This window comes from Rhinatrema bivittatum, chromosome 6, assembly GCF_901001135.1.
Source record: "Rhinatrema bivittatum chromosome 6, aRhiBiv1.1, whole genome shotgun sequence".
NCBI lineage: Eukaryota > Metazoa > Chordata > Amphibia > Gymnophiona > Rhinatrematidae > Rhinatrema > Rhinatrema bivittatum.
Window position 1 is genome coordinate 148,463,571 of NC_042620.1, and position 19,233 is coordinate 148,482,803.

Below are 19,233 nucleotides of genomic sequence, written 5' to 3' on the forward strand. Positions count from 1 at the left end.
TGAGACAGGCCACGGCGAGGTCTGAAAGAGGCTCCTGCTAAGAAATCCAGGACCAGGTTGAGGTTCCAAAGAGGTTCCGGCCACTTTAGGAGTCAAGCACATCCGCCCACCCCTTTCAGGAAGCGTGAAACATCCAGGTGACAGGCTATGCTGTCGCACTTGCACTTGGTTCCGTAGCATGACAATGTGGCCACTTGTACCTTGATGGAGGTCAGGGACAATCCCTTCTCTAGGACTTCCAAGACAGCAGGAATTTTGACTGAGTGTGGTATGATGTCGTGGTCCTCACACCAGGCTTCGAATACTCTCCAAATCCTTATGTAAGTTAGAGATGTGGAGAACTTGCGTGCTCTGAGTAGGGTGTCGATTACAGCCCCCAAGTATCCGCTCTCTCAGGCGAGCCCTCTCAATGGCCAGACCGTAAGAAAGAATAGAGCTAGATCCTTGTGGAGGATCGGCCTTTGTTGGATCATGTCTCTGTGTGGAGGTAGTGGCAGGGGGGTCCCTGTCAATAGTCTTCGCATGTTTGCGTACCACGGTCTTCTTGGCCAGTCCAGGGCCACCAGCAGTACTGGTCCCGTGTAGTTCTATCTTGTGAATGATTGCTCCTACTAGGGGCCACGACGGGAAGGCGTATAACAAGGGCTCCTGTGGCCAGGTCTGTAACAGGGTATCAATCCCCTGGGACTGAGGTTCGCGCCTGTGGCTGAAGTAATCAGGTACTTGGGCGTTGGACCGGTTTGCCAGAAGGGCCATGGTTGGTGTTTTAATGGCTCACTATTAGTTGGAACACTGCGGCTGACAGCTTCCATGCACCTGGGTCTAGACTTTCTCTGCTGAGGTAATCCGCTGTGATGTTGTCTTTCCCGGCGATGTGGACTGCCAAGATCTCCTGGAGATTCACTTCCACCCACGACATTAAGGGGTCTATTTCCAGAGACACCTGCTGGCTTCTGGTTCTCCCTGCCGGTTGATGTAGGCTACTGTTGTGGCATTGTCCGACATTACTCTGACCGCTTTGTCTCAGAGTCTGAGACCAAACCGTAGGCAGGCTAGTCTGACTGCCCGAGTTTCTAGGTGGTTGATGTTCCATCCTGACTCTTCTGTGTTCCACTGCCCTTGGGCGGTTAGCTCTTTGCAGTGTGCTCCCCATCCTCGTAGGCTGGCTTCCATGGTGAGCAGGATCCAGGTCGGTGAGGATAGTCTTGTTCCCTGGCTCAGGTGGCCGTCTTGTAGCCACCATCGTAGTTGGGTCCGAACTCTGCCCGGAAGCTGAAGATGTATGGCGAAGCTCTGGGACAGTGGGTTCCATCGCCATAGGAGTGAGCGCTGTAGGGGTCTCATGTGAGCTCGTGCTCAAGGAACTACCTCCACTATGGATGCCATGAGACCGAGAACTTGTAGGTAATACCATGCTGTGGGGCAGGGTTCGCTCAGCAGGGTTTGCAACTGGTTCATCAGTTTGAATTGCCTCGTCTGTGAGAGGCTGACCTTGTCTTCTTTGGTGTTGAATTGGACTCCCAAGTATTCCAGAGATGGTGAGGGGTGCAGACAGCTTTTGTTTGTGTTGACCACCCATCCAAGGCTCTCTTGTAGAGTTTTGACTGTTGGTTGCCTGGTGACATTCCTCTGGGGATTTCGCCCTGATCAGCCAATCATCTAGGTAAGTGTGTACGAGGATTCCTTCCTTCCTCAGTGTTGCCGCCACCGCCGCCACCACCACCACTATGATCTTGGTGAACGTCCGGGGTGCTGTGGCTAACCCGAAGGGTAGTGCCCAGAACTGGCAGTGACGGTCCAGGATTTTGAAGTGTAGGAAGCATTGATGTTCTTGATGGATCGGAATGTGTAGGTAGGCTTAGACAGATCCAGGGATGTGAGGAACTCTCCCAGTTGTATCACCCTTATTATAGAGTGTAGTGTTTCCATGCAGAAGCGGGGAATCCTCAGGTGACGGTTGACATACTTGAGGTCCAGGATGGGCCTGAACGTCCCCTTTCTTGGAGATGATAAAATAGATGGAATAATGCCCAGTATTTATTTGTTGTGGAGGCACTGGGGTGGGTTATGGCCCCGAGGGCCAGTAATCTGGGCACTGTAGCTTCCACTGCCACCCGCTTGGAGGGGCCGTGGCAGGGGGATTCCACGAACTTGTCTGGAGGGGTTCAGAGGAAATCCAGGTAGTACCCCTCTCGAATGATGGTTAGGATCTACTTGTCCTAAGTTATCTCAACCCATCTTTGGTAGAATAGGGCCAGTCTGCCCCCTATGGCTTCTTCCTTTGGACAGGTCGGCTGATTCTCATTGTGGAGTGTGGCTGGGGCCTGGACCACAGCTGGTTCCCCTTTTGTTGTGCTTATTCTGAAAGGACTAATTCCTGCCTGTAGGATGAGGCACTTGCTAAGTGTTTCTGTATGGATTGAAGCGCTGTGAACCTCTGTCCCTGGAGGGTCGGGGAAGGGTCATTGGTTTCTCTTATTCCTGTCCTCCGGTAGCCGCAGCAGTGGGGACTTGCCCCATTTGTGAGCCAGTTTCTCTAGTTTGCTGCCGAACAGGAGGGATCCCTTGAAGGGCATCCTTGTGAGTCTCGTTTTGGAAGATGCGTCAGCCGACCAGCTTCGGAGCCAGAGTTGCCTCCTGGCTGCCACAGCTGATGACACTCCTCTAGCTGTTGTGCGCACCAGATTGGAAGCAGCATCCACGAGGAATGATACTGCTGGTTCCATGGCTTCCCCATGAGTGTTGTTCCTGGTCTGTGATAGGCAGGCACGTGTCACCACAGTGCAGCAGGCCGCTATTTCTAGGGACATAGCAGTGATGTCAAAGGACCGTTTAAGGACGGATTCCAGACGTCTGTCTTGAGCATCTTTGAGTGCTGCGCCTCCCTCCACTGGGACAGTAGTACACTTCGAGACCACGCAGACCATGGCATCCACTTTTGGGCATGTCAGAAGGTCTTTGGCCGCCAGGTCCAGAGGATACATGGCTGCCATAGCCCGTCCCCCTTTGAATGTAGACTCTGGAGCAATCGATTCCAGGTCAATTAGCTGTTGAACGGCTTGTAACAGAGGGAAATGGCGGGAGGTCTGACAGAGTCCCTTCTAGCAGGGGATTCATCTTAGATTCCCCCCTCCCCCCGAGGCACTTGTGCCTGGGATAGCAAGCTCCTTCAGGCTGTGGGTGACAAGGTCTGGAAGTTCGTCCTTGGTGAAGAAGTGTCTCATGGTCCGGTGAGGCTCTGTCCCCGGAGGGGGGAGTTCCCCCTCCAGGGGCTCTGATTCCTCCTCAGAGTTGTCAGTGTCCCCGTAGGTGGGGCTTCTGAGCGGTGGATTCACTTCTCTGGGCCTAGAGGGGCCCAGGGCATAAAGGTCCTCTGGTGAAGGCTGTGACCGTGTTCTCAGAGGCTCCGTCTGCATATGAACAAAGGTGTGTAGGCCTTTGAAGAATTCCACCCAGGAGACAGATTCTGGGTCCAAGCTAGAAAGCGATGTCCCTGGGGGGCCCCGTTTGGGGGGGGGGTATCCCACTGGAATTTGCTAGGTCCGGGGTACTTATTGAGGAGCTAGCACTCAGTCCTGGATGGGGCTGGATCCCCCAGGGCCTCCTCACACTGGATACACAAGGCGCTGGCCTCTTCATGTTGTGCGGCTCTGATGAGGCATGCTGGGCAGAGGCCCCGAGCTCCTTTCCTGGTGGTGCCATTGATGTAGGCGCGTAAAATCTGTTATGCGCTCCGGTGCGTAGACTATGCGCACGTGGAATGGTTGTGTGCGCACAAGTCGCAGATATCTGCCCGGCCCACAGTAAGCACGTGTTATGCCCGTAACTTGTGCATGCAATGTTGTGCGCATAAGTAATTTGTGCGCCCGGATCGAGGCGGCGGACAGGGTAGTGAACAGGGCCAAATGGCGACGGCGACCACCTCGGAGGGTCTCCACATGGGAGGACCCTTGGATCTAATCAGGGCCTAGCCCTGCTAGGGCAGATCAACCCGGTGGCACTGGTCCTGGCTGACAACCTGTGTGACTCCTCAAGCTTCGGCGACCGGAGTCTTTAAAGAAGATTTCTACCTTACCTTGTGTCGGTGCTTCCCGGTGGTCTCCGGCTGCGGGGGGGAAGAGGGGAAATATCTTCACCACCACGCTCGAGGTTGCACCCGCTGCCTCAGCCACGCCCGAAATCGGGGTTTATGTCCCCACCCAGGCTCACCTCCTCGGGATCATGAAAATCACCTCGGGAATTCTCAACTGGGGAAGGGACACGAGGGTTTCACCGCAGGAGAGCAGGGCTCGTCTGTAGACATAAGATTTCTTCTTGTTTCGGGTTTTCTCCGTTAAATTTACACTAACACCGTGAGAGCGTGCAGGTAGTCCCTAACTGCTATGGAGACAGAAAATACTGAAGAGCTGCACTTCCTGCAGGGCTGACATCAGATTGAAATCTGATCCGTCTCCAACTGCTATCAGGAGTACACTCTACCCACTGGTCCTGAGTCCATCTGCTACACGCTAGGAAAGTATGTTTATTGTCACATATCGTGTACTGTCTACATTCTGGAGGCATGGTCAGAGGTTTGCAGAGGCACTGCCTTATTTAGCAAATTAAAAAATTCAAAGCCTTAGGTGACCATTCGGAATAAGTTTACCAAATACACTATGCCAGAATCTATTAAGTACAAGCAGTTTCTACCACCATACAAACTACTGGGTAAAGGAAGCAGAATGCAGTTAAATAAAACATGGTGTGGAAACAGCTGACTTATAGCTTAGTTCTCTCAACAATGTTCTGTAACCTTGACCCCCAGACATCATTGGCCAGTGCTCAACTATAAATCATAATTTGTAACAGAGAGCTTAGGATCATATCAATGAACAGCTACAACCACTATTAAAGGTTTAAGCTCTTAGCCGTCTGTAATTTTTAAAAAAGGTTTTGCAGTATGGTTCAGACCTATTAAAAGGAAGATGGCAGACATCTAGTACAGTGCATAGCAGTCAATTTCTCCTCCTCCCCTGAAAGAGCTGTAACACACTGGCTACACTCCATTTGCCACGAGTATTAGCTATACTTTAGTAAAGATATTTAAGAGCCCTTCTAGTTTTCTACTTTACACCTCACCCTCCATCCCAACTACATAAGTGTTGTATGCAAACTCACATGACAACAGAAGACTGTCTACATCAATTAACAGCATGAACACAAGTTGTCTTCATACACATCATTAATTTTAAACTAATCATAAAAATAGTACTGTATGATATAAGTTCAGCAACCTCGCAGGAAACTAGGAATACAGACTCACAGGATATCTTTATTATACCAAATAGGAACAAATTATTTACATAATGATTCAAGAGACTTGTTTCTGGAATGGCAACTTCATAATTCCACAGCAGTATCAGCTATTCAGTCCACATATTTTCCAAGTATATCACCATCCCTAAATAAGTAGTATTCCTGCAAATAAAAGGGGAAGATTACATTGTGGCACAGTTATGAAATTTAAAAAGATAAATATAAAAATTTACTTTAAAATCAACCAACCTCATCTTCCAGAACTACTTTAGTACCTCCATATTCAGGCAAAAGGATTATCTCACCAACTTTTACACTTACTGGTACAGTCTCTCCATTCTGTAAGACAACAGAAAATTCACTAGCTATTTACTGTATTTTAGTAAAACAAGCCATATATTAGAAAATGAGGAGCTGTTCAGCCAATCAAAATGCAAAATTAGTTAATTTATACATTTTAAAAACATTTAAAGATGCAAGCTTTTAGGACAGGACCCTGCTGATCCTGGAAAAAACCCCAAAACTTACATCTTGATACATTTAATCTTTAAAACACATCCATATTCTCTACTCAATTACTTCATTGGTTAACGAGTACATACGTAAAGTATTTTAAAAGCCAATAGCCCACATTAGCTGAAGGTTTTCCCTACTAGAGATAAATAGTTGAAGCAGTAGTCAAGCAAATTCCAAATGACAACCTGAGCTACACATTATTTGGTCACTACTACCACACAGAGCATAGGAGAACATTTACATACACATGGTAAGCAAATACATCTAATACAGAGTCTGTACATATTCTGAAAACTAGACTGATCATTGGGTCCTAAAGACTGTAGCTGTGAACCACTCGTACAGCTCTGTTCTACACAGATTAGATAAGAAGTCCCAACTCTATTAACAAATCCAGGCACTATTATAACATATACAAAGTTTCGCTCATTAGAAACAAGATAAAATAAAATAAAAGACCACTCCTTGCAAACATGACAGGTAATAAGATTGTCACATGACTTTCCACTTCTCTAACACCCATCAGAGGTTGAATCCATGGCCATCTGAAGATCCCAGTAGTGCGCACCTGCTCCTCTTGGAAGTCAACCATCCACCCACCAACTGGGGTTCCACTTGCTTTTGGCCAAGTACCCCACCCACAAAGCAATTCCCTGATAGATTTTTCTGTGGACAATAACTCCACAAATCTGGGGGTGCCACAATTACCAGAGAAGTGCTCATAGACCACATATTCAAAATTATACAATCACCCAGGTTCTCATTTACCTGGACTTCAGTCAGTCACAAGAACAGCAGCAATAAACTAAAGAGTTTATTTAAAAAAATGAGGCACAGTGAATATATCATCACAAACCTGCATTGCAGCAGACAGAGGGAAAGGAAGAGGGATTCCATAGTAACATTTGCTTTCTATTGAACCCAAATGCAGAACTAAGCACTGCTCCTATCTTAGTTAAAGGTTACTTAGAGCTGTTGCTGTTAACCGTCCAACCCCAACTATATTTCTTGCTTTGATTGCTACCAACTATCATGCTCTTCAGACAGCAACAGTGAAATTAGCAGCTGAGATTAATCACTTCAGCTCCTAGTGGTTACAGCAGCAGGGTTCAAACCACACTGCTGCTCCTAGTGCCCCTGGGCAAGTCACTTCACCTGCCATTGCCTCAGGCACATAACATTGTAAGCCTTTTGAAGACTGGGAAATACTGCCTGTACTTGAATGATATATATATATATATATACACACACACACACAAATATCTAGGCTCCTGTGTGATGATTCTCTAGCAGCACTATTTTGACTCTGGCCACCAAAAGGGCAGTCAGCTATACAGCACATCTGTTTAAGCATGCACTGTTTGTTCTCAATGCATGTACTTTACAAAGAACATGTACCGCAGGGAGCCATAAACTGCAACCACGCAGCTGGATGAGCAGCTAACATGGAAAACAATTGCAGCTGGAGACACAAGAGGAGAGAAAGGGGAGCCAAAGATTCCCCACTGAATTTTCAAAGGTCGTAGCTGTTTTGAATTAATTTTCTATTAGTTCAAAAACTAAGTAGGGTGTAAGAAGTTTTCATTTGATGACTTAGCTACTGTAAACACACCAAGAACTTTTAGTCTCCAAACTCACTCAATTGCTGCTGCTGCCACCACTAGCAAGCCCAGGAATAGACTCAACATGAACACCCTCTTCGTGCTTCTAGAAAGGTAAACTTTATGGAGCAGGAATGATGTGAAGATAGATAACAATGCATTTGATCTGTTAAAGTAGTGGCCCTGGCCCTCCTATTTTTTTAAAAACAGGTACAGGTGTTGGTATCTGTGAGGGTAGGCAGGGGGCATGGCAACTTGGCTCTCTTATTTGAGCACTGATGCACTAAACCCCATGAACTTGATGATCTTATATGCAAATAAGATTTTGGCATACTATAGGAGAAAAATTAAAAGCAGGAAGTCTTGTGGTTACCTTCCCTCTAGATCCTGATCCAACTGCCATCACTGTTGCTTGCAGGACTTTTCCCTGGGATTTTTCCGGAAGCATGATGCCTCCCTTTGTCACAGTCTCAGGTGCTAACCGTTTAACCAAGACACGGTCAAGGAGTGGAAGAAGCGTCTTAAATGCCTTGCCTGCCTATTTAAAATAAAAATAAAGAAAGCCTAGTATTGAAATTACACTTTTCCTACTTTAACAAAATCTGATTTAATATATAAAAACATAATTCTAAGTACAAAACAAATTTGCTTAATGTTTAAAAGCTTAATTTTCCTAAACTACGAACCAAGAAAAAAAAAAAGAGCCAACTTCTATTTGTCAACCTTTATTTCATTTTTTACTAAACAGACTAGTTGAATCCAAGATATACAATTAAGCCGGTTGGTGTAAACAGACAAGATGGAAATAAATGCTAATGTTTCATATTAACAAAGGCTTTATCTTATATCCAGTTGAGAAGGGAGCTTCTTTGTGGGTAGAATACAAATTACTAACACACAGCACACTCTCCTCACTGCAAATGCAAAGTGTTCAGCAAATAAAAAGGTTATAGGAACTTTAACTTATATACCTACCAGTCAATTTAGAAGTAAACTGAAAACCTTGATGTTTTGTTTTATTTATGGAGTTCAGAAAAATGCTGATATGCTTCACTCACATGTTTTCTACATGTCATACTTCAGGGAATTTCCAAACTCCATCAAGATACCAGATGAATATTCATAATACATTTGCATATATTTACTCTTAAACCCCCACCCCCCACTATGACGACATACATATTGTCACCCTGAAAACAAAATATGGTCAAGGATCCAGATGAATACGTTTGTAGAATCCTAAGCCACCAACTAGGTGCTTTAAAAGGAACAGAGGGCAGCTAGTTGCTGTGGCTGGCAGCATCCTGCATCCCAATCAATTCAAGAAAGCTTTTTTAAAAATATTTCTAGATTATGCAAATCAAAAATATTTTCTATGCATTCCAGAAGATTAACACTGGCAATGAACTACTTTACTCATTTCTGAAAGTAAGCTCTATGCATAACACAAAAGCAAGATACATAACATTTCTTCTCCCATTTCATGACCTGGCAGAGTTCCCAACACGTGCTGAAAATTATTTTTCAATACCTGCAGTCTTTCTGAAGCTATTAATTTTTTTATTTTTTTTTTTAAGTATAACCCTTGCAACTTCGGCACAGGTCATTACATCATGCCTCCAACAGGGTCAGATGGGAGAGCATTATCTCCACACAAACACACACTACAGGTTCTTAGCCAAAAGAAATCATCCTTAGTTCCTAATTCTGACCCCACACTTAGATCTTGTCCAGAAACCCAAGGCATGATGAAAGGAGAGCACTCTAAGATTGGGGTGATCAACTTGGATCCTCAAGAGTGACAAAAGGTCTGGTTTTTAGATATCCGCAATATACGTGCATGAACTCCCTTTTCTACAAATATACAAATTGATTGCGGATATCCTGAAAACCAGACCTATTTGTGGTTCTTGAAAACCATAATTGGTCATATGTCAAATGACTTTGTGAGTGGGTACCAAGCAAGGTCGTTTACGGACCATCAAGCTTGAGTTCTTTAGAATGTTTAAAAAAAAAAAAAAAACACCCCACGAAATCACTAAAGCCACACAGTTGCACAGTATACTCTGCAATAGTGTATCTCATTGTAAGAAAACTCGAGATAAAAGCAAGAAGTCGATCTGACTTAAAGGACCTTTTTGCATGCAACGTCACACAAAAGACCCTTTCCAAACCATTTCCTCGCTTTTCTTTCCTCATTACACAGTAGTTTTAAAGCAACTAACACCCCACCAAGTTCACCGTTTGCGAAAAAAGCGATGCTTTTGCTTCTTTCAGCCCTTCTGAGGTTTTGGGTTTTCTTTTTTTTTAATGCAGTTATTTTATCAGGTTTAGCTTCAACCCAAACTACGTTTTTATGCAATAATAGTTTTAGAAGGCAGTATGGGAGCCGCAAGTTCAACAGCGCTGCCTGTACCACGGGATTTTCCCCTTCTGCAGACGCACGTGGGGCGCCTCTCATAACGGGCCGGTTAGCTCCGTGCCAGAAAGGAGCCGCCCCACTCTCCCATCCGGATAGCAGACAAACTACTTACCATCCCTCCACCATTCACTCCTCTCTCCCCGCGTGTCTAACCTCAAGTGCGACCCCGACCTCGCTCTCACGCCAATACTAAGCGACCGTCCCGCGCATGCGCGACCCCTCTACCGCAACCACCCCCTCTTCCTCCACCCTGCCGTTTGTGTCCGGCGGGTAAAGAACTAGCATTCTACCCACTCCTATTTATCGCCCCACACAAGCATTTTATTTCTCCTACTCCTTCCCCTCAACTCCCGTTCGACCCCGAACCGGGAAAACAAACATATAGGGAGCCATCGGTCTCCGCGCTTAAAGATGACATTTCACAACGCCCCAGAAGTTGCGCAACATTACCTCTGACCTTGGCAACGTGATGCGTTTCCAGAACGTTCTGGAAATGGAACCCCGGACTAGGCATAGCGCATAACACGTGACCGCGCGATGATAGGAACGGAGCGGTGTCCCTATAAACGTTATTGCCTTTTCGCAAGACTCTCTTTTTGACTCCACGCCCGTCCCTCCTCCTTGACCAGTACGAAGAAGGGAGGGGGTCTTTTTCGGTAAGCGGTACCGGCCGCTAGCCGGAGGAGGGGCGGAGCTTCCTGGCTCCTGCACGAAGCTATGCTGGTTGCGGGGCCCCAGTTACCCGGATGTGGCTGTCCATGTGCGCGCGCGAGTGAGCATAGAAGAACAGAAGACCGGAACGAGCTCCTTGCAGTCCACCGCGTGACAGTGCCTCGCGTGCGCCTCCCTAGCAGCAAATACGGTGGGTACTGTTCCATGTACTGGGATCTCCAAGCCAGCGCAGACCGGCGATCCCCGTCATTTGGGGGGGGGGGGATAAAGTAGAGATAGTGGTGCTATGTGCGTGGTTGCACACCTAGTCTCTTCCCTGGCTTGGGGAATTCTCTTTGCGTCCAGGCTCGCAGTGACCTTGCTTTGTGTCTCTGGATGGAGACGCACATGGGTAGAGGCCTGCACACCCGTCTAGACAAGTTAGATGCACGATCAGACAGCTGCACTTTTAGTCTGATTCTGTGCTACTTTAGTTCTTTTTTTAACTTAGTGTAATGTTCTGGTTTTCAAAACTTAAACACAAGTAGTCTTAAAGGTGTCGTAAGTCTATTTGCAAGGTTTTTTTTCTGTTCCGATGTTTTAAGAGCTAGCTGTTCGTTTAAAAAATCTCGGCTCATGATGCTATGTTAGTAAGTTAGAACGAATTGTAGAAAAAGCTGATAAATAACTGATTGCTTGAGCGATTGTTCTATTTTTATTTTTTTTTTAGAAATCTGTTGTACAACATTTCTAAGTGTTTTAGTGATGAATTAGTTTCTGATCGTTGGGGAATTATGATTTTTACTGAAAGTTTAGATATTAAGCTTGAGTTTATTTGCATCTTATGTCAGCAGGTGGCAGCTTTGCATTGCACTAATCATTCCCTTCTTGGTTTCAGCTCTACTCTTGGGTTTTTCTCTTTCAGCCATGCTTCGTTTGCCTACAGTCCTGCGTCAGATCAGGCCGGTGTCTAGGGCACTGGCCCCTCATCTCACTCGATCCTACGCAAAAGATGTCAAATTTGGAGCTGATGCCAGAGCCCTCATGCTGCAGGGTGTGGATCTCTTGGCGGATGCTGTGGCACTCACCATGGGACCGAAGGTAGTGTTCTAATTTTGTGGTAAACGTTTGACAACAATAGTTTATATACCTACCAAATAGAGAAGGAGTACAGCGAAAATAGAACTGGGGTCCCCCAGTTTGCTTCCAGTATAGGCAAACTATGCAACTCTTCCCTTTTAACATTTTTTCATGATAGCCTAAAGTAAAAGGATTAAAAACGCAGCTGAAGTTTTGGCCTTATTTCAAAATTTCATTGCTATGATATTCAGGATGTCTTGAAGGATCCCATTCCTGGCATAAAGTTCTTGAAATTTGCCCATAATTTTGTTTTATAGCTCTTTGCTATAAATCAAATCTCTGTACTTTCCATCAATATTCCTTAACATTTGTACGGAATGAAAGATGGGAACCTTTAATTCTTTTTTAACTTTTTATTTAGCCAACAGCATATCAACAGTATTATATATGAATAGATCAGCTGACAATTAGGCAATTGAGAGCATATCAAAGAAAAAAATACAAAAATCAGGTACAATAATAATGAGACAAATACAAATTTAAGTTTTCAGACATTCAGTGCTTAATTGGCATGAGTCACATTATATTTCTAAAAACAGTCCCAGAGAGAATCCTGCTTGGATCTGTGTCTGGACAAATCTCTTTGATATCAGTAATGGCCCTAATATAACACCTTCAGTGTTTTAAATTAGAATTTACTTTTCCACATAGGGGCTATTGTGAACTGCTAACAGCAGCTGTGATACCAAGATCCTATACTTGACAGAAACACCTGAACCTGTCCACCAAACCAACAGTACTAGTGCTCTAGAAAGCTGGAAAGTACAATCTATAATGCTGGAAATTTTTCTTTTCATAGCTCTCAAAAATTGATTGACCTATACACACCACATGTGTATATAAGGTCCAATCTCCCTACATCTCCAGCAGCTGGCATCTGTATCCACATAAACATTAGCAAAATAACCAAGGGTATAGTAACTTAACCATTAATTCGACTCTCCTAGCGGATAGATATTATTTTAGGCACAGCAATCTATACATTTTTTCAGTGAGTGAAATATGTATGTACTTGTTCCATTTATTAAGTGTATATCTGTACCTGACCCAAATTTAGCCTGCAATAATCCTTGATAAATAACTGAAATACCGTGTGCTGTGGAATCCAAATCTGCAAGAAACTATTATCTTCCACTAAGGGTCTGGAGAGTAACAGAAATATTTACCAAGTGTACTAGCTCCCTTCATAATTCAAAATATGTCAGCGAATTTTCTTCCAAATGAACATCTTTCTTCAGGGTAGTAAAGGAGTTAAACCTAGTATCATCCTATGATTGAACAATAAAAAAAACAATCCCAAAAACTAAGTCTATTCCATGCCAACTTACTTAATAGCAGGTAATGAACTTCTCCTCAAGAATGTATCCAATCCTTTTTTAAACACAGCTATACTAACTGCACTAACCACATCCTCTGGCAACAAATTCCAGAGTTTAATTGTGTGTTGAGTGAAAAATTGGAGACAGTGGTGGGAGTTTTTTATCCGAAAGACCCCCAAAACTGAGTAACAGCCCATCATGCCCTAATAGTATGTGCAAGTATTGGATTATGACGAGACTATTCTAGTCTGGGGGGGAGATTCTGGGGTAAAAAAATGAAGGCCAAGATTTCCATCAGGATATCCATGGGGATCCACTCCCAGGTTGAACCATGACTTAAGACATATCAATCTAGAAGCCCAGTAGTAAATATGCAGGTTTGGAAGGGCCATTCCTCCTTGGTTCTTGGGCTCTACAGAGTATTTAATTTAATTCTGGCTTGCTTGTGTTGCCAGATAAATGTAGCCATAATTCTGTGCAAGTCATCAAATATTAAAGCTGGGATATTACAAGGCAATTGTTGAAAAAAGTACAACTAGCAGGGAAGAACTTAATTTTCAGCAAAATTTTCTTACCAGACCACTTAGAGAGATCGACCTTAATTTTAGTAATTATGGGATGACAATTAACTTTAAAGAAGTCTTTTTTAGAATGAACAACCTGAATGCCCAGGTATGTAAAACCACCCAGGGCAAATTTTAAAGTAGGACAACACTGGGAGAACCTTCCTTCTAGGACCTAACAGAAGAAGCTCAGATTTGGTACAGGTTATACTGTAAATTATACGAAATCTGAGCTCGCTCTCTCTCTCTCTCTCTCAATATCGGCATATAGAGAAATTGTTCAATAATGTGAATAGCCATCATAAGAGGGCTCAATAGCAAGGTCAAAGGGGATAGCAGGCAACCTTGGTAGGTACCACACTGTATGTCAGAAAAGGAAGACAGATTCATTAATGAGCAAAGGAGCCATCTGCCTAGTATACAGGGCTTTAATCCATGCAGCAAATCTTTCAGGAAGGCCAAAGCTCTCCAATGTTGCAAACAAGAATGGCCAATACAGCCGGTTAAGCCTTTTCTGCATCCAGAGAAACTATCATCCCAGGAGAACTTTTACCCCTCCCCCCACTGTCACAGAATAAACGTCTTACGTTAGCTGTTGAGGTCCTCCCTTTTATAAAGCCAGTCTAATCATTCTTAAAGTAGGCATAATATCCTCTAAACAGTGTTCAAGACCTTAGCTAAGATTTTCATGTCAGAACTTATCAAGAAATTGAGGCAACAGCTACATTCAGGACTATTTTTGCTATTCTTGTGTATAAGGGAATAGTTGGATCTGTTAAATCACTAGGATGAAAACTGTCATCCCCTGCAGAATTAAACAAAGCTATAAGGAAAGGGGCAATGTCAGCTAGCAATGTTTTATAAGAATCAATATGATACCCATCTGGGCCTGGTCAGTTTCCCCTAGGGGGAGCCAAGACAGCAGATTGTATTTCAGAAAGTGAAATAGGAGAGAATCTCTTAAGGTTCAGCTCTCCCAGAAGTAGCATACAAAGTGGCTTAATGATTAACAAAAGCTCTTTATAACTTGGCAAATATATGTGCTATGTGGCCAGTCTGGCCCCGAATAGAGGTAATAATCACATTACTAGAACTTAACTGCTCTGGCCATAAAAACACCTTTGTTCCTATGCATGTGGAACTTTAATCTGGTAAAACCTAAGAACCCGCTCAATTCTATCAACCTCAAGGGATGTTAGCTCAGCTTGTACCTTTTCAGAAGCATGGACGATTTTAGCAGAGTAGTACAACTTATGTTTGGTCTCCAGATCTTTAATTTTTTGGATTTAAGAGCTCTTAGCCATATGTTTTTTATGCAAATGACTGGCAAATGAGCTAATTTGTCCCCTGAAGTACACCTTAAGATTACCACCACAGAGTTGAATTATAATCTGATTCTGGGTGGAAATCCTCAATCTGCAACTGCTTTAGGCACCATTTCCTGAAAACTACTACCACCCCCACCCCCTTCCAAACAGTGATGTATTCAAACACCATGTACAGACATGAGATTGTACCCTGGGAGGGTCCAGTGAAAACCAGAATGAGGGATAATCGGACTGCAGGATACTAGTAATCCTACTAATCAAGGGACTCGAGTCAGCAGAAAAAAGTGAGAAATCCATTCTACTGTAACTTTGGGCATTATGTTCCCTCTAGATATCCATCAACCTAAAGGTTTCTATTAAGCCTTTCAACCCAGGGGTTGGAGGAGCCATCCCATGAATGGAAGATGACATGCCTCACTGCGTATTGGGGCATATGTTCCCTCCTACGATCAATGAAATAGGGCATATGTTCCCTCCTACGATCAATGAAATAGGGCCAAGAGCTGGTCCCTAAGAAAGATGCAAAATTCGGTTTGATTAGCATTTAGGCCATAAACATATCTGCCTTCAGGGTTAAGAATAGAGTGAGCGACCAGCAGTGGAAAATGGTTATTCCCTGTACGTATCCAGATCAGTCCAGATTCCTGGGTTTTGCCTGCCTGCCAGCAGATGGAGACAGAGTTTCACTGACACTGTACATAACCCAGTGTGCTACCTGAAGTCCCTCAGTATTTCTCTGTCTCAAGCAGATGGTAGATGTGCAATCCCGCCATCCCACTACCACCACTACGTGAATTATAGGAAGCATAGTTGCAGTTTCTCACCTTCCGGTTTGGTAAGGTGTGTATGTATGTATTTTATTTCTTTCTTTATTTATTTAAGGGTTTCTTATATACCGAGGCACGTTTGCAAAACATCACCTCGGTTCACAATGTAACATAACTTAGCAACAAGCTTTACAATAATAATAATAATAATAACTTAGAACAAGCTTTACAATAATAACATTAACAGGTAGCGGTTTATAGGGCAGGGGATGATAATACGAGATATATATATACAAATGTACATGTTAGTTTTAACAATAACGTTATATAAAGCAATCAGGAAAATCAGTAGGGTGAAGTGAACGATGGGGGGGGGGAAGATGAGGAGAAGACCTAAAGAGGTTGGGAGGAGGGGGGAGAGGATAGCGAGGGTGAGGGTCAATTGGGTAGGGAGAGAAAAAGAAAGGGCGAGGGTCAGGTGGGCGGTCGGTTGGGCAGTCAAGTCATATCTTAAGTGAGAGATATGACTTGACTTTTATTTATTTGATATGATTTTATTTATTCATAATAGAAACAAGCACCCAAAGAAATTTTTTGGGGAGTTGCAATATACAATCCAATTCACATTCAAAAACCCCCTTTATGAATTATTTTCAATAAAATCTTTAAACACTCAATGGGTCATAAACTGTGAATCTTGTCATTCAAAATTCCAATGCTATTCATACAGGAGGCTGTCGGATCTGTGTATTGACCCAAACTGGCCTCACTGTTTAAATTGGAAAAAAAATTTTGAGAGATGGAGGGCAGGTTTCATATATATGAGTTTAAAACCCCAACCAGGGTGAACTCAAATTTGTACATCTACCTTATAAATGGGCTCTGACCGACGGCCCACAAATGCGCAGTAGAGAGCAGCTCTACCGCGCATGTGCGGGCGAGCACGTCGGTCAGAGCAGTGCGTGCCCGAAAAAAAAAAATGGCGGTGGGGCCGCAGGAGCGGCGGCGAGGGGTGAAAAGCTGGAGTGGCGGCGGCCGCAAAGCAGGAGCGGGAGGAGAAGCAGCGGCGCGCGCGGGAGGGACCCCCCCGAGATCTGCCGGTTGTGGATGATCAGAGAGGGGAGGGGATTGAGAGAGGGGGAGTGACTGAGGAGAGGGAGGGAAGGTGAGAGAGAGGGGGAGGGGGGTGAGAGAGAGGGGGAGGGAGGGGAGGTGAGAGGGAGGTGGGGGAGGGAGGGGAGGTGAGAGAGAGGGGGAGGGAGGGGGAGGGAGGGGTGAGAGGGGGGGTGAGGGGGAGGGGGGTGAGAGAGAGGGGGAGGGAGGTGAGAGAGAGGGGGAGGGGAGAGAGGGGGAGGGGGGAGAATGAGGGGGAGGGAGTGGGAAGGAAACGGACCGAGCCCGTTGTTACGGGCTTAACGGCTAGTATAATCATAAACCAGACCTCCTCCATCCAATTTTTTAAGAAATGTGCAACCAGTTCAAACACCTATATCCATTTTCTTAGTGTGATTTTTCATTTTTTTCTTTTTTCTTTTTAAATATCATAAACAGCTGACTTCATGAAATAATTTTGAAAGTCCCGACTTATCTGGTAATAGTTGACAACCCAACGTAGCCACGTTTCTGGTCCGCGAACAGACCTTTCTTCAGGGGATGTTGTCCTGTTTCATAATCAGTCGGTGTACCAAGAGTCCTCTGTTAGTGTTACATTCTTTCTTCAAAAAGACGCCATCACGCGTTCAATGTTGTTGAACATTGAACGCGTGATGGCGTTTAGGGAGAGGACATTATGGCTAGTCTCTCTCTCCCTCCCAGATGGCTAGCCTAGTGCTCTGGGAACTTCACGCCTACTACAACAGGCCTTTCAGGAGACATAGCAAAATGCGCTAACACCTTACTGCCCCATAACGCAAGCTATCGCAAAGCTTAACGCTACTGAAAAAGGTGTAGCTAAAATCGGCGTTAAGTCCGTGCGGTAGGACTTTGCAAACTGGTAAACCCAGCCCACTCCCACCCCTAACTCCTCTTCCTCCTCTTTTTCGGATTTGCATCGCATCATACGATATGGTGCTTATTGCATGCGTCAGGGGCTTATCGCATGCATTAACGGGGCTTAGCGCATTTTGATAAATGACCCTTAAGTTGGAATCTGTATTCAACAGGCTCGCAGGAGAACCACTTGCAACCTACTAGCACTGCACAGGCTCTTTCTGGGGTGGGGGAACCTGTTCTTTTGGAATCTTTGGCAAGGACACAAACTTTCAATTCCCCAGTGATATCTTCCTCTGGAATTCATCCTAGTTTGCCCGAGATCCCAAGGCAGATTACTATGGAAATGTTGTAGACTGCCATTAAGGGATTAGAAATATCCCTTGGGACCAAATTGAAAATATCTCTAAGGCTGTTAGTTTTATCCAACCTCAGCTCATGGGTCACGATGAAAACATTAAGAATAATATAGAGCATATTATAAAACTGGAAAAACAATGTGACACATTAAGAAAATCTGATATAGCTTTGATTAAAGGGCAAGAACTTAACCAACGTAGGTTAGAAGCTTTAGAAAATAATTCAAGGAGATTGAATTTGAGGATAATAAATTTTCCTAAGTCCTCCACTATTTCACCTATGGAGATGCTCAGGACATTTTATGTGGAAGTACCCAAGGTTCCACAGGATACTATTTCCCCTATTACGGTACTAAGGTTTTTTATATTTCCTCTAGACCTGTTGAACCCTTAAGTACAACCTAATGTATTGGATAATTTAACAGCGTTACTTAATGATTTACAGATTGATATCGAGGGTTGTACTACTCTTTTGGTTGTATTTGTCCTGGAGTCTGATAGAATTTGGACTATGAAAATGTTTTTTCATACCCCAGATAAAAGGTTTTGTGGACAACAGCTTGCTATTTTTCCTGATTTAGCAAAAACCACCCAGACGAGACGGAAAGCTTTTCTGCAAAAAAGACAGCGCGGTTAGATATTGGTGCCACATTTCTTCTTTACTATCCATGTAAATGTTTACTTAAAATGGGTAGCACTAAGTGTTTTTCGAACCCGATCAGTTAGAGAGGTTTCTGCAAAATAGAGAGGGTCCCGCACCTATTCCTACTTTAATATTAATAAGTGTTCATGAAACAGTGGAATTATACATTTTTCTGGTCTTATTTCCTCTTGTATTTTCATTAGTAGTGCAGCACCCCACTATGGAGGTCTCACTAGAACACATGGCTTTTATGTTCTCTGTATAACAGTAATTCATTACTTTGTTTTGGGTTTTTTTTTTTTATTTCTTCTTATTGTTTGATATTTCATAAATGTCAAGATTTGACTATTTTTAAAAATTTTGAAAATAAAGAATTAAAAAAAAACAAAAACCCAACCTCATAGTGGCTTCTTTTCCTCTTTACTTTTAGTTTCCTAACAAAAAGGTTTCATTTTAATGTCTCCTTTTTTTAGTTTTTGCCCACTGCTTTTCTGCTTCCCCTTAAATTTTCCCATCCAGCTAACGACTCCTTGAGATATTCCCTCTCCCCCACTCCAGGAGAGAGGGGGTGCCAGCATGGCCATTTGGCTGGGGCCTACTTTTGTTGGGCTAAATATATCTATTTCTAACATGTATAAAT

The 19,233-nt window shown here is 44.0% G+C and overlaps 2 protein-coding genes across 2 annotated transcripts in view; one reads left to right on the top strand and one right to left on the bottom strand.

Annotated features, from left to right (window-relative positions):
• LOC115093790 (MOB-like protein phocein) overlaps nt 1–10,100 on the bottom strand; it is a 76,575-nt gene extending 66,475 nt beyond the window's left edge. The window contains exons 1-4 of the mRNA XM_029606050.1: nt 9,947–10,100; nt 7,786–7,950; nt 5,545–5,634; nt 5,292–5,457 (exon numbers count right to left, since the gene is read on the bottom strand). Coding sequence (XP_029461910.1) covers nt 5,407–5,457; nt 5,545–5,634; nt 7,786–7,950; nt 9,947–9,949 — 309 coding nt within the window. The 5' untranslated portion in view covers nt 9,950–10,100 and the 3' untranslated portion in view covers nt 5,292–5,406. Of the gene's footprint in view, nt 5,458–5,544; nt 5,635–7,785; nt 7,951–9,946 lie in introns of the transcript that reaches the window.
• A 278-nt stretch (nt 10,101–10,378) lies between these two features.
• Nucleotides 10,379–19,233, top strand: part of HSPD1 (heat shock protein family D (Hsp60) member 1) — an 83,164-nt gene continuing 74,309 nt past the window's right edge. Inside the window, exons 1-2 of the mRNA XM_029606048.1 lie at nt 10,379–10,696; nt 11,411–11,586. Of these exons, the coding sequence (XP_029461908.1) occupies nt 10,552–10,696; nt 11,411–11,586 (321 nt within the window). The 5' untranslated portion in view covers nt 10,379–10,551. The remainder of the gene's footprint in view (nt 10,697–11,410; nt 11,587–19,233) is intronic.